The sequence below is a fragment of the Artibeus jamaicensis genome, unplaced genomic scaffold (assembly GCF_021234435.1).
Source record: "Artibeus jamaicensis isolate MK-2021 breed Jamaican fruit bat unplaced genomic scaffold, CSHL_Jam_final contig_497, whole genome shotgun sequence".
Classification (NCBI taxonomy): Eukaryota; Metazoa; Chordata; class Mammalia; order Chiroptera; family Phyllostomidae; genus Artibeus; species Artibeus jamaicensis.
Genome location: NW_026521863.1, coordinates 6,299,386 through 6,311,914, shown reverse-complemented (window position 1 = coordinate 6,311,914; position 12,529 = coordinate 6,299,386). Strand labels below are relative to the sequence as shown.

Below are 12,529 nucleotides of genomic sequence, written 5' to 3'. Positions count from 1 at the left end.
GGCGGAGGAGGAGGCGGAGACGGCGCCGAGGCGCCCGGGAGGGGCCTGCGCCAGCCGGAGCCTCTGCACAAAGTGAAACTCCTAGAAGTTGCGGGCGCGAGGAGCGTGGCGGACCCTGCCCGGGCGCCCATGGCTCTGAGCAAAGGGCTGCGGCTGCTCCGGCGGCTGGAGGCCGCAGGAGACAGCAGTGTCCTGCTGGAGGCGCGGGGCCGCGGGGACTGCCTGCTCTTCGAAGCCGGCACGGTGGCCACGCTCGGTGAGTGCCTGCGATCTGGCCGCGGGGTTTGGGGCTGGGGCCGTGCCCCTGCGTCTCCTGTCCGGCGGGAGGGGGCAAGGAAGGGACACCCATAAAACAGGGCTCTGCCTTGCTGAGCCGTAGAGACAGGGGCACCTCCTTTCCCCGAGGTGACCAGTCTCGGGCTGGGCGGCGACCGCCAGGCGTGAGGGCTGGGGGCTGGCTTGTTTGAATGAAGTGACCCTGGGGACGCAGGAGAGTGCTTGGTCTGGGCCAGGCGCGCAGGCCCCGGTTCCGTTCTTGGAGAGCCGCCTCTGGCCTTTGATGTCCGGCGCTCCGCTGGGACTCGGTACAGATTCCTGAGGGTCGGAGCGGGCTGATGGCGGAGCCAGCTGGCCCATGTGCCTGGCACTCTTGTTCTTCTGCACCTGTTGATGAAGCCCTTTGGTATGTGTTGGCTAGCTTCACTCCCAGCGGGGCCGGGGAGAGAATCGCCGGAGCACAGACTTGGAGAAATCGCGGATATCCCCTTTGTGTGTGTTACTGGGTGCCGCTGAGTTGAGCCGGCTTCCACTCCCGGTGACGCTGCGAATGAGTGATGCCCACAGTGTCCCGTCCTACCAACCTGCTCGGCGCCAGTAGACTCGTTTCAGTGGCTTCCTTTATGGCATCAAGCTGTCTCATATTGGGTCTTCCTCTTCCTGCCCATGGCGCCTTTGCCTCATACAAATACTTGGCAGAGAGGCGTCAGTGCTGCAAAGTATAGGACTTGGAGGCGGATACACCTTGTGATGACTCCACCTCCAGGGAGGGTGTTTTTTGAATCGGAGCCAAGCCGGCATGTTTCACATGGGGCTTCAGGAAGTCTTTAGGCTGGCACTGCACCAAGGGCTTGAGAGGCAATCTCCTTTATTTTTATAATTCTACGAAAGAGCTGTTTTTATCCCCATGTTACAGATGAGTAAACTGAGGCCTGAAGAGGCTAAGGAACTTGCTTGCCCAAAGTGGCACATCTCTACCTGACTCCTGTGTGGCTATTGTGGAATCACTGACCCCTGGTCCCTTGTGTTGTGGCTAATGTTCACCATGAAGGCCTAGGTAACACCAAAGTGAGCGAAACAGAGTCAGGGTGTTAGAACCTTAAACTTGACCGCTGGAGAACAGGCTTCTAGCGGGTGTCCAGTTGCTGCATAGTCCCTTGTTCGTAGCTGAGCAGAGGGCGGTCACTTGTCCCTTAGGTGGCAGGTGACCAGTGCCCTCGCTTCCACACTTCATAAACGTCTCCAGCGTTTTGTTCCCATTCGTGTGCATTGGTTCTTCAGTTAGTATCTGCCTCTGAGAAAGACCATCTCTTCTGGTTCCACTTCACGAGTAATTTCGTTAGCAAACAGGAATGGGCTTGTTTTCCGTCACTCGGTTTCTGAGAGGTCTCCCGTATTTGTGAGAACCAGACTCGGGCCGTATAGGTGGATTAAATTATTATCAGGTTATTCCACCTTGTGCTCGGGCCTGAAAAGTCCAAGTTTGGTCATTTGCTAAGGTCTTGTGAGAAAACCACAAAAATCCTGTTCCATTTTAGATGTCTGCTTCACACTGCATTTACCAGAGCAGAGAGATTAATTTCACCGAACAAAACCGTTGCTTCATCAAAGAGATTAAGATATCCCTCAGCTGTATTACAGCGTTAAGCCAGATTCATCCACCTTTCTGTTCCTTTGAAGCCACTGGGAGAAAGAGACTTTTCAAAAGTGAAGATTTACAAGTGGTTTAGAAAAGTAATGTCATGCACATTTTCAACTGGGAGATTAAGCTGGGGCGGAAGTGTATGCATGTCACATTGGTGATGACAGTACAGTAATGAAAGGGCTCCCGTGCCACCCCCGCTTGTCACCTGTCCTAGCATTCAGGTTGCGGCAGACCTGGGGCTGAGCACTTCATTTTTAAAGTCTGTTTTTCTGAATTAAGTACAACTGTTTGTAAAAGCAGCGGTAGCATTTGGTGGTATTTGCCGGTCTGAGAAGGACTGTGAGAGCCTCCGTTACTACAAAGTTGCCGTCTCAGAATCTTAAAGGGCCCTTAACACACCCAGTCAGCCAGGAGGACTCTCAACTGGAAACCTCTGTGCTCCAAAGGCCTCGCTTTTTTGCTTGCCTCTCCTCAACAAGGTAAAGAATGATTTCATTTTCCCTCCCAGAAGGCAGTTTCTGCTTTTGTGTGGGACAGTACACCTGTGGCTGCCCACATAGCTAGTGGCAGAATCCTGACTGGTCACTCTTTTTGTGAGGGTCAAGGTTAGGGGCAGTTTCCTTTTTCACTTTGGCTGTGGTTCCCTGGCATGGGTCTCCCCAGTGAGGAGCGAGAGGCCAGGGAGACTTCAGTGGGGGGTTTCCTCCTACGTGAGCAGTGGCTTTTTCAGGCCATGAGTGGTCCTATGTCCTGCCCAGCTCTGGAGCGGACACACGATGCCACTGTTTTTATGGGAGTGGCAGGAGAGCTGGCGGGGGTGGGGGGTGGGGGGGTGACATCCAGTCCCTACCTAGTAAGCACAGCTCTGCAAGGCACATTGAACCCCATAAGGATCCCAACTCGAAAAGGCCTCCCCGTGGAAGGGCGCACCTGGAATTTGCTTCATGTTTTCAAGCAAGGCCTGGACATGGCCAGGGGCTTGAATTGGGCTGAGTTCAGGAGAAACAAATGATCCTTGATTGGTGGGTTGCTGGGTCCGGCCCTTCTTTGCCCACGTACCAGGTCATCTAGCCAGCCAGCCAGCCAGCCAGCCAGAGGGCTGCTGGAGGAATACTTCCCAGTTCTGCTGCTAAAAGAATTCGCTGGAGAATCTATCTTTAATGTGGATCAGTGGGAACAGGACTTCCAGAGGCAGAGAAGCCACACACATTGGCGCCCATTTTAGAAGTTTTTGGAGAGTTTTCCCCATGACCTGGCCGACTAGCAGAGGCTTCTCAGGTGTAGGTGAAAAGCCACAGGGCGCAACCGTTCCCTGTGGCCTGCAACCCAACAGTGAGGGTGCAGAAGTGTCCTTGTGTGCCCATCGGGACAAAAAGCACTTGCTGTCCTAGTGTCTGTCTTTTAGACTCCGTGTGGGCAAGATGAAGGGGAATGGCCTGTCGTTCATGGAAGTCACCCACCTCCGGAGCCAGCACCGATGTTCCAAAGTTCCGTGCTCTCCCTCAGCCCCCAGGAGGGGTGGACTGGGACCTTTGCACTTGCCTTTGTGAGCTGGTGCAGCCCCACCCACCCTGGCTTGCTGTTGAGCAGGCAGCGGGGGTGGAGGGTGGAAGGAGGGTTGGGAGACTTCATTAAAGAGTGAGTGTCCCTAAATTAATCACTCTGAGCTCCTGGGGGGAAGTTCCTCTGTAAACACGTGGCCTGGGGTTTCCCAGCCTGTGTTTACACAGAGGCCCGAGTGTGCCTTACTTTGTTTGAATTGGAGCTGCCCAGGGCTTCCTCTGAACAGTTGCCTTGGTCCCTTTCTCTGGCTTTGTGGCCTGGATTTATTTGGTCAGTGACTTGAAGTTTGACCTGTTTAAGACCGCCTGAGAGAGTCACATGAGCAGCCAGTTGTCATTTCTCCTGGGTGAAGACTGAAGCACATGCAGGCGGCCGGCCGCTCCAGGTCCTGACTTGGGACAAGTGAGCCACAGTGTCCTGGTGGCCTCTGGGGCTCCAGCTCGAATCCTTCCTTTTGGAGGTTTGCTCAGCATGGCGTTTACAAAAATGCAGATTGGGTTAGTGTGGGCTTCTGCCTGTGGTTTTGGTAACTCACTGTGGGAATGTGATTTCAGATCTTGCTGGGGTTCTTTGCGGGGGCTTTAATGGTGAAAATTTAAAAACGTGCACAGAAATGGAGGGAAAGGTGAATCCTCAGGTACCTGTCACTCAGCCTTCATAATCATCAATACATCCCATATCTCTTACCCACCCATGAAAAACGAACTTCCTAAAACTTAGTGGGCTCCATGCCAAACAAGATTGCTATTTGCCTGGCCCCTCCCCTACCGTCTTGCATTTGCATTTGCATTTGCGTGGGCAAGTTCAACATTTGCTTGACAGATTTTAATGGGACCAATCACAGTGGTGGTGGTGGGAACTGATTCTGAGATTCTGGCCAAGCCCAGTTTCAAGAGCAAACTGCTCATGTGGGAAGAGTAAACTGCAGCGTAGAAGGGCGGGCTGTCCCCTTCTAGGGGGTGACATTGATGGGTGCGGGGGAGACAGTCCACTTCTCTCATCGGAATGAGCAGTGGGGCAGAGGGCCATGTCCACCTGCTATCTGTGTTCCCCTGTCTGGACCACACCCCAGGACACAGGTGCCCAGGACCCCAGCTCCTGCACAGGGCGGGTGTCCACTCTGGACACCCACCAGTTGGGGTGTCCTCAGGTGTGGGCACGAGGCCGCTGCCAGGGTGGGTGGGCCCGGAGAGCAGAGGTAGGTGGAAAGATACTGGGCCGGGGTGGGGGCTGCCCCCCCGCACCCGTAGGATTCTGGACCTGGTGCTCCTGTTCATCATGGGGGTGTACTTCTCAGACTGAGAAGATAGAGCATATTTTGTCTCATCGTTTGTTAACTTGACCTAAAACTTGAAAATAGTTCAACATGCAGGTGCAGGGCTCCACAGTGACAACTGTCAGGCAGATAGAACTGGACTGGCCTCACCCAAAGACCTCGAGTGCGAGTAGGGCACGGTCCCCAAGAGCATGTGCCCAGCGCCCTGCAGAAATGCCTCTTCCTGGTCCCATTAGCTTGTCCTGGGGGGCCCTCTGCCGAGTGGGTGGGGTTACTGTGCTTGGCACCCAGGGTGGACGCTGGGCACCTGCCGTTGGCCTGGTCCCGTGCCCTGGCTGGGAAGGCCAGGTGCGTTCAGCCATGTCCCGGGACAGCAGCCCTCCCAGCATAGGAAGCTGGTGGGTTACTGTTTGCTTGTACAGCTGCCTGGCTCAGAAATGACTTGGGGTGGGGATGGTTCACTCCAAGCATGAAGGGCCAGCCCAGCAGCCCCTTTCCCGTGGCCCAGTTCATGGCAGCTATTCCGAAGCGCAGATGCCAGACTAAAATTTAAGGCAGTTTCTAGAGGATGTGGGACTCCTCCGGAGAGGTTTCTGTAATGTCGTGGGAGCTGGCACTTAATTCTATTCCTGCATCTGTGCTTCTTCAGCACCGCCCTCTCCCTCTCAGATGCTGGGGCACGGCCGGCTGGCCCTCCTGGAGCTCCCGGAACCCGGGGCCCGGTCCCGCCCTTGGGCCGGCGCTGTGCTCTCCAACTCCGACTCCTCCTTGTGGGTTTTCAACAAAACCATGCCCTTCCTGAGATCCGGGCCTCATCTTCTGCCTCTTCTGCTCCGTGACAAGATCTAAGGTGACAGGCAGGGCAAAATGGGTGATAAGAAATGACAGGGGACTTTCCCGTGTCCTTTAAATGGGGTGAGGTCACAGGGAGCAGGACATGAGTGCTGGTGTGGGATGTGAGGAGTGGGGTGGAGAGAGGGCAGGGTGTTCACAGCTGATGCTCAGACCCCGGGAGGGACTGGGCTGGTCCAGACCGAAGGTGAGCCTGTCCTTGGGCCACGGCCTTTTTGTGTTCAGCGAGTACAGGCTGAGTAGGGATTGGTGGTCGTGATCTCCACGAAGAAACAGCTACTTCCCCACCCTCACCACTGACCCTGGAAGGCATCTATCCCACCCCACACCCTCCGCCTGCCTATTCTCCCACGTCTTGGGCAGCAGAGGCGGACCTGAATTCTGGCTCTGGCTGCTCTCAGGGGAATACAGTTAATCCTTGCAGACCTCAGCTTCTAATCTGAAAACAAATGAAGGATAACCTGTATTGCCTTTCTGCTCTTTCTACTGAGATTCCTTGTGGCTTAAAGAAAAAGCTTAAACACTAAGCATAAACAAATAAGACACACCACTACTTCACATACGTAGTTAAAATTATAAGGATTAAGAAGTGCAAATTGGCAGTCACAGAACAGTCATGGGGATCAAGTACAGTGTAGGGAATAGAGTGAGTGGCCCCCAGTGACCGCATGGTGTCGCATGGGTGTCCGGTGTCTCAGGGTGGTCACCTAGAAAGTTGTATAAATGTCTGTGCACCTGCAACTAAGGTAACATGGTACATCAACTGTAATTGAATGATGAGAAATTATTAAAATTTAAAAAGTGTCACAGATGCACACCCACGATTGTAAGCTAGCCAGAAATTTGAATGTTAAGCGAAATTATTGGGCACACAAAATCCGAGATGGCACAGATCTTACTCTGAGCTTGACTCAGGAGTCTGATGCCCTGCATTGTTCAGTGGACACTTTGTGAATCAATTAAAATACATGAGAACATCTGTGCTTCACTCTGCTCTTCCTTATAACCAGCAAAAATAAATAGATAAGCCATAACAATTTAAGTTTAAATTAGGAACGCAAAGTACAGTATTTATTAAGATATCATAAACTGTGCTAGTTCAGTAGCTCATTTAGCCGATTCCTATTAATATCCATTGCAATTCCGAGCTACCTTTCGTCATATTGCATAACTTTTTTTTAAATAATCTGGGCTGGAGGGGAGAGCTGGTGTGTCTGGGAGCAGGCGGTCTTTTCTTAGCTGCATGTTTCACTGACTGTGGCTGCGTGAACTTGGTGTCAGCGGGAATCTTGTCCATGGGGGATAAATACCGTGTGTCAGAAAAGTCTCTAAGCAGAGGAGACAGTTCCCTGCAGCTCCTGCTGTCGGATTTAGCAACTGAGGTCAGGCGGGGCGGAGCTGGATCCGCAGCAAGGAGTGAGCCAAACGCTGTCACGCGTGCTGTGGCCCAGTGGAGCAGTGACAGTTACGCCCTGGCCTGTCTCAACAATGGGTTCCTTTGATGTGGGTAAAGAAAGGAACATTGGGAAGCAAGGGCTGGAAATAACTTGCCACCTGCCCGGCTGAGCCAGGCCCTGCTGTCGACGTCCCCCTGTGGTGTATCTGCTTGTCTCCTCCCGGACCACAGGGCAGGGGGAGCCCCCGAGCTCCAGGGAGGCGCGGAGGTCAGACACACCTTCCAGAGTAGCAGGAGGACCAGCAATGGAGCTGCAAGACTGGAATTCCACGTTCAAATTTTTTGTCTCTTGAGTGGACAAATGGAATCTTTGGTTTCTCATTTCCAAGGGCTCCTTGCCGCTTCCTCCAGACAGACTACAAAACAGTGTTTTGGGGTAAGGACTGAGAGATTTTATTTGGCAGTATATGTAAACTGATTTTAATCACAACTCTATCTGTTTACCTATATCATCTATTTAAGTTTTGCTGATTACTGACAGGGGAAGAGGCATGATTTTCATAAGGATGTTAAAAAGATTGAAGATGCCAAAGACCCCAGGGAGCCTGTGGTGGGGACTCAGGGGAAGGTCCGGGCCTGGGTGCCAGGTCTGGGGGCTCCACCCAGCTGTGTGTGTTTGTGTGTGTGTGTGTGTGTGTGTGTGTGTGAGAGAGAGAGAGAGAGTGAGAGAGAGAGAGCAAACTCCCCTTTCCAGCCCTGTCTCTGCTCTCCAGACTCTGACTGTGGTTCTGAATCTGTCCAGAGGGGGCACTTTTCCCAACTCCCCACGTGGGCTGGAGGCTGCCCCGGAGAAAGTCAGTCGGTCAAGCCTTCTTTCTAACGTGCGTGACAGTAATAAAACTTTCAGTCCAACCTCGGAACCAGCGTTTGTGCCTCTGCTGCATGGGAACCAGGTACATGGAGGGAGAAGCTGCGATGAGAAACCTCTGCATGGGGTGGAGGTCCACGGGGTTTGGAGGTCTGTGTCCTGGCTTCCGCAGCACCCTCCCCCTCTGTGTGTCTGGTTCAGTTTGCTGATGGAAAAATGAGGTTACGGAGAACCTGTTAGAATTTTGTCTGAGAGAGAACGTGTGCCCAGGAGGCAGACTTGAGCCGTGATCCTGCGTGGAGAAGGCGGGGAGCTCTGGAGGAAGGGCCGTGGGCGGGAGCGTGGTCACCACCTCTGTGCCGGGTCCTCGAGGAGAGTCCCTCGTTCTGTGGCGTCCGCCTCCCCCTGCCCGGAACACTCTCCTGCCTTTCGGGTGCAGATGGTAGAAAACACAGGAGACAGACCCCAAAGTAGCCAGAGTGCGGTGATGCCGTGTCTGACACTTCAGGAGATGGATGGATGGATGGATGGATGGATGGATGGATGGATGGATGGACGGACGGATGGACAGATGGACGGACACATGCGCACGTACGCAGCAGCGAGGACCGGTAGGGAAATGAGACTGGGGGGATGTGGATGGCTGTCGGAGTTGGGTGATAGGTGTTTAGTTGTCCAGTAGACAAGGTGAATCAGTAAGCTGACTGCTCTTCATCCACAATGGGTAAGACCTGATGGGTTTCTCCCAAAAGCCATCATTAGTCAGTTAGAGGCAGTGACAGGAAAAAGGACTCTGCGCCCAGGGACGGCAGTTTCCGGGAATAAACACGACAAAACATGTAAGGCCTAAAAGAAGAAAGATATAAAACTTCTTCTTCTTTGGAAGAACTTCTCTGGTGCTTCTAGCACCAAGTAAGTGAAAAGGTATACTGTATTTTGGGGACAGAACAGCAACCATGTGAATGCATTAGTTCTCTAATTAATCTGTAAATGCACGTATCTGAGTAAAATCCAATTAAATTCCAGTCAACAGGAGTTTGAGCTAAAACCGAACGGGCTGGCTTCTAAGTGTATCCGGGGCTGTCCCCGGCCCCCACGTAAATGTATTCTTATCTTGTTTCGGTTCCTGGCGGCCCATCTGATGGGGCTCAGGACAAGGACGGCCAGGCACCCTGATCCCCCGCCTTCCTCAGCCCCAGGCAACCCACCTACTTACTCTCCACCGAAAGAGGCCCTGACCCGGTAGCTCAGTTGGTTAGAGCATCGTCCTGATACACCAAGGTTGTGGGTTCAATCCCCAGTCAGGGCACATGCCGGAATCCAGCAATGAGTGCGTAAGTGGAACAGCAAATTGATGTTTCCCTCCCTCTCTCTTCCTATCTAGCTGTGATGTAAATATAAAATGTAACATGATGTAAAAACCATGGCCTGCTTTCTCTTGGGCAGGCAGTCCCCACCCAGCAGGTCGCCCACTGCCACACCTGGCACACATCCCCAGTCCCACACAGGGCCTCCCGCCCAAACCTGCACGGTCTCCATCCCGGCCCTGGTTCTATCTCCAGTGTCCCGGCGCACACCTCGAGGGCTCACTGCCCTGCATGGGCACCCCCACCCGCAGCGTGCTCCCCCTGACCTCTGCCCTGCCACCTCCCCTCGTTCAGGCTGAACGTGGTGACTTTGGTGAGACTTCTGCGGCCAGCCTCGCAGGACTAGCCTGGGGCCTGCGCACCCCAGCTGCACCTCTTCCACCACCTGATTCCTTGTCTTCCTAGCAGGTGTCACCGGAATCACCTTCTCTATTTGCTCGCACTGTCTGTTGCTGGTGAGAGTGCAGGCTTCTCAGAGCAGGGTGCTGTGGGGTATCGGTGTCCCCAGATAGATTCGCTGCAGTCCTAACCCCTGGTAGCAGACTGTGACTTTATGTACAAAGAGGGTCTTTGCAGACCTACTTGAGATGCAAATTAGGATAAGTCCCTACCGCAGTAGGGCGAGCCCTTCATCCACCAGGGCACAGGCTAGAAGAGGAGCCGGGTCCCAGGGGGCCACCAGTTCTGTTTCTGGATCTTCAAGCTGGGATGTGGGTGTGATCATTCTGTGAGAATTCTTAGGGCTTGTTCATTTTCCTGTATGTGTTATACTACGTATTAAAACAGCTGTCAGGCATTTTTCTTGTATGAGTTCTAGGCTTTGCTTAGAAAGGCTTTTCATACCACAAATCTGAGAAAGCTTCTCCTGCGTTTTCGTCCAGTACTTTCAGAGCTGGCTTCCTTTACCTTTGACTCTTACACCCCCTCTAGAATTTGTTCTACTGTGCGGTATAACGTAGGGCTCTTTCTCCCTTCCGCTGGAGAATCTGACATCTGTTGAACTCTCTAGATAATTCTGCTTAGCATAACAATGACCTCAACTAGTTTGCTCCTGGGAAGGGAAGGACCACAAGGGGATGAATGAAAAGCCCCTGATGAGGACAGGACACCGGGCTTAGTGCCTCCTGAAGTGGGACAACTCTGGGACCTGGCCATGCCCCAGGTGAACCCTGCAATCTGTACCTTTGGGGCCTTTGCAGGGATATGGGTTCCTGTGGGCACGGGGCTTCAAGCCAGGACGAGCTAGTGACCAGCACAGCCATCCCCCAAAGAAAGGGTACAGAGGGCCAGACGGGTGAGCCCTCCCTGCCAGCGGCTGTGCCTCAGACTAAAACAGATGCTTGATAAGTGAATGGGGTGCTTAGTTCTTCTGCTCTATTTTTCCTGCCATCGCCTGTGATTCAGGGGGGAAGGCACCAGGCGACAAACAATGCCCTCTCTTCGTCACCCCTCCCTCCTGGCCCCCCAGCTCTACCCTCACACCTGTCCCTCTCCCCTTGGGCTGACCCCTCTCCCAGGGCTCACCTGGGTCTCTGGTGCACCCGCTCCCAGGTTTCGGGACAGCCCAGACCTGCCTTGTCCTGGGCAGGACACACCTGCTCAGGTGCCTGCCCACCAGCCTGCTCAGTGCCGAACACTGGGAACTGGGGGGCTGGGCTCGGAGGCGGCGGGCGGGAGGGGCAGGACCAAAGCATCCTTCTCAGCTTCTTCTGTCCTCCTGAGTCTCTCAGAACCGCTGCCCAGAGACCTCTGCAGCCCAGCATGACCATGGACGCCCAGTCCGTGGACGCCCAGACCCACCACTGTTCACTCCCGCGCACCCTCTCTGCCCTCCGTCTGTTGCTTAGTTCCCGGCCCACGGGGATGGGCCCTCCCCGCACGGTCTCCACTCTTTGCACCGCACTCTCCTCCATGTGCGTGAGGCGGCGTCCCTGCTGCAGCAGCCCCTATGCCCTCTGCTCTACGCATGTGCCCACGACGCTGAACATGCTAAGAAACACACGGCATGGGCTCGTCTGTGGTGACCCCAAAAAGCATTGGCAGTGTAGCCAAGTAATCTTACTACATTGGCCTGGTCCCATGTCTCCGATCCTTTCCAGGACGACTGCTTACGGCCTTCCAGCCTTCAGGGCCGGCCCCGCCCAGCTAAGGATTTCACTTCCTATCCCACGGAGAATGGGCGGGCGGATGAAGAGAACTTGCCCAAACCTCGTCTGTTTGTCCCAGGCTGGCAGGCACCGCCCACCTCTGTCACAGCCGATGGCCCCCGGGGTGATCCCACCTTCCCACTGGGTCCTGTCCCGTCTCACTGTGAAGGCTTGGTCCCCACAGTTTCCCCCTTTCCTTCCAACGTAGGTCATTCCCGCCGTCACACACATGGGCTGTTGTGCATGCGCAGGCTGTAGTACACACAGAGACCGTTGTATCCATGTTAAGAAACCCTCTCTGGGCACCAACCCCCACCTCCTCCCCCCCTCCCCCCTTCCCTGTGGGGACCGGGCGTGCAGGTGTGCCGTCTCCTCTCTCTCCTGTCCTGCTCCCCCGACGCAGGGCCAGCCAGGCTGCGGTCCCTGCCAGGCCCCTGAAGCCCTTCACCACCTGCCGGTCCCTCGCAGGGCTGACCACCATCTGGCAGGGATCGTGCTCCCTTCCTGCTTCTTCCGCAGGCCCTGTCCCTGCCTTTCTGCTGTCTGCCCAGGGCCTGGAGCGATGCGGCCGGCGCACAACAGGCAGCTGGAAGGCTTGCTGAGTGACGGAGTTGCAGTGTGAGAGGGCGGCCTTCCCTGTCCCCCGCTGCCCCCCTGCTGTGCCTGTAGCATACGGAGATCGTGTGTGGGTCACACCGCAGGGCCTCTGAAGGGGCGTGTGCATGTGTGTGCGCACGGAAATAGGGCTTCCCTGGGAGGAGAGTTGCGTGGAGGCGAGGTTGTGGCAGAGCTGGGGGGGTGGCATTCAGCTGGCCTGAACCTGAACCTGAGTGAGGAAGAGGAGGGGAAGCATCCAGGACTGGTCTGGCTGGTCCCTTGGCAAACAAACCAGAGAAGAAGCTGGAGTGGAACCCCCAGCACCAGCCCAGGCCTGGACCTACCTTGTTAGTCATTGGGAGTGAGCCGAAGGGCTTGGAGCAGGAGGGAGGGACACCCCTGGCCTTGGTCCAGCAGGCGTCTCTTGTGCGGCGGGAAGAGGCTGGGCCCAGGAGTAGGGTCTGTGGCCAGGCCATGACCCATTGCCCACAAGGATCTATCCTCGCCACGCCCCCTCCCCGCCCTGGTCTAAAGAGCATGCG

The 12,529-nt window shown here is 54.9% G+C and overlaps 1 protein-coding gene and 1 long non-coding RNA gene across 5 annotated transcripts in view; one reads left to right on the top strand and one right to left on the bottom strand.

Annotated features, from left to right (window-relative positions):
• The window catches only part of SYNJ2 (synaptojanin 2), an 82,821-nt gene continuing 70,292 nt past the window's right edge, over positions 1 to 12,529 (top strand). For 3 of the 4 annotated variants that reach the window (XM_053668720.1, XM_053668721.1, XM_037126078.2), the window contains exon 1: positions 2 to 256. In XM_053668720.1, the coding sequence (XP_053524695.1) occupies positions 130 to 256 (127 nt within the window). In that variant the 5' untranslated portion in view covers positions 2 to 129. Of the gene's footprint in view, positions 257 to 12,529 lie in introns of all 4 variants that reach the window. The other variant, XM_053668722.1, reaches the window with a different exon arrangement.
• LOC128627969 (uncharacterized) lies at positions 6,656 to 12,502 on the bottom strand. The gene is made up of 2 exons (XR_008392273.1): positions 12,332 to 12,502; positions 6,656 to 8,081 (listed from the first exon to the last, which is right to left on the bottom strand). It is a non-coding gene; the product is annotated as an uncharacterized LOC128627969 (long non-coding RNA).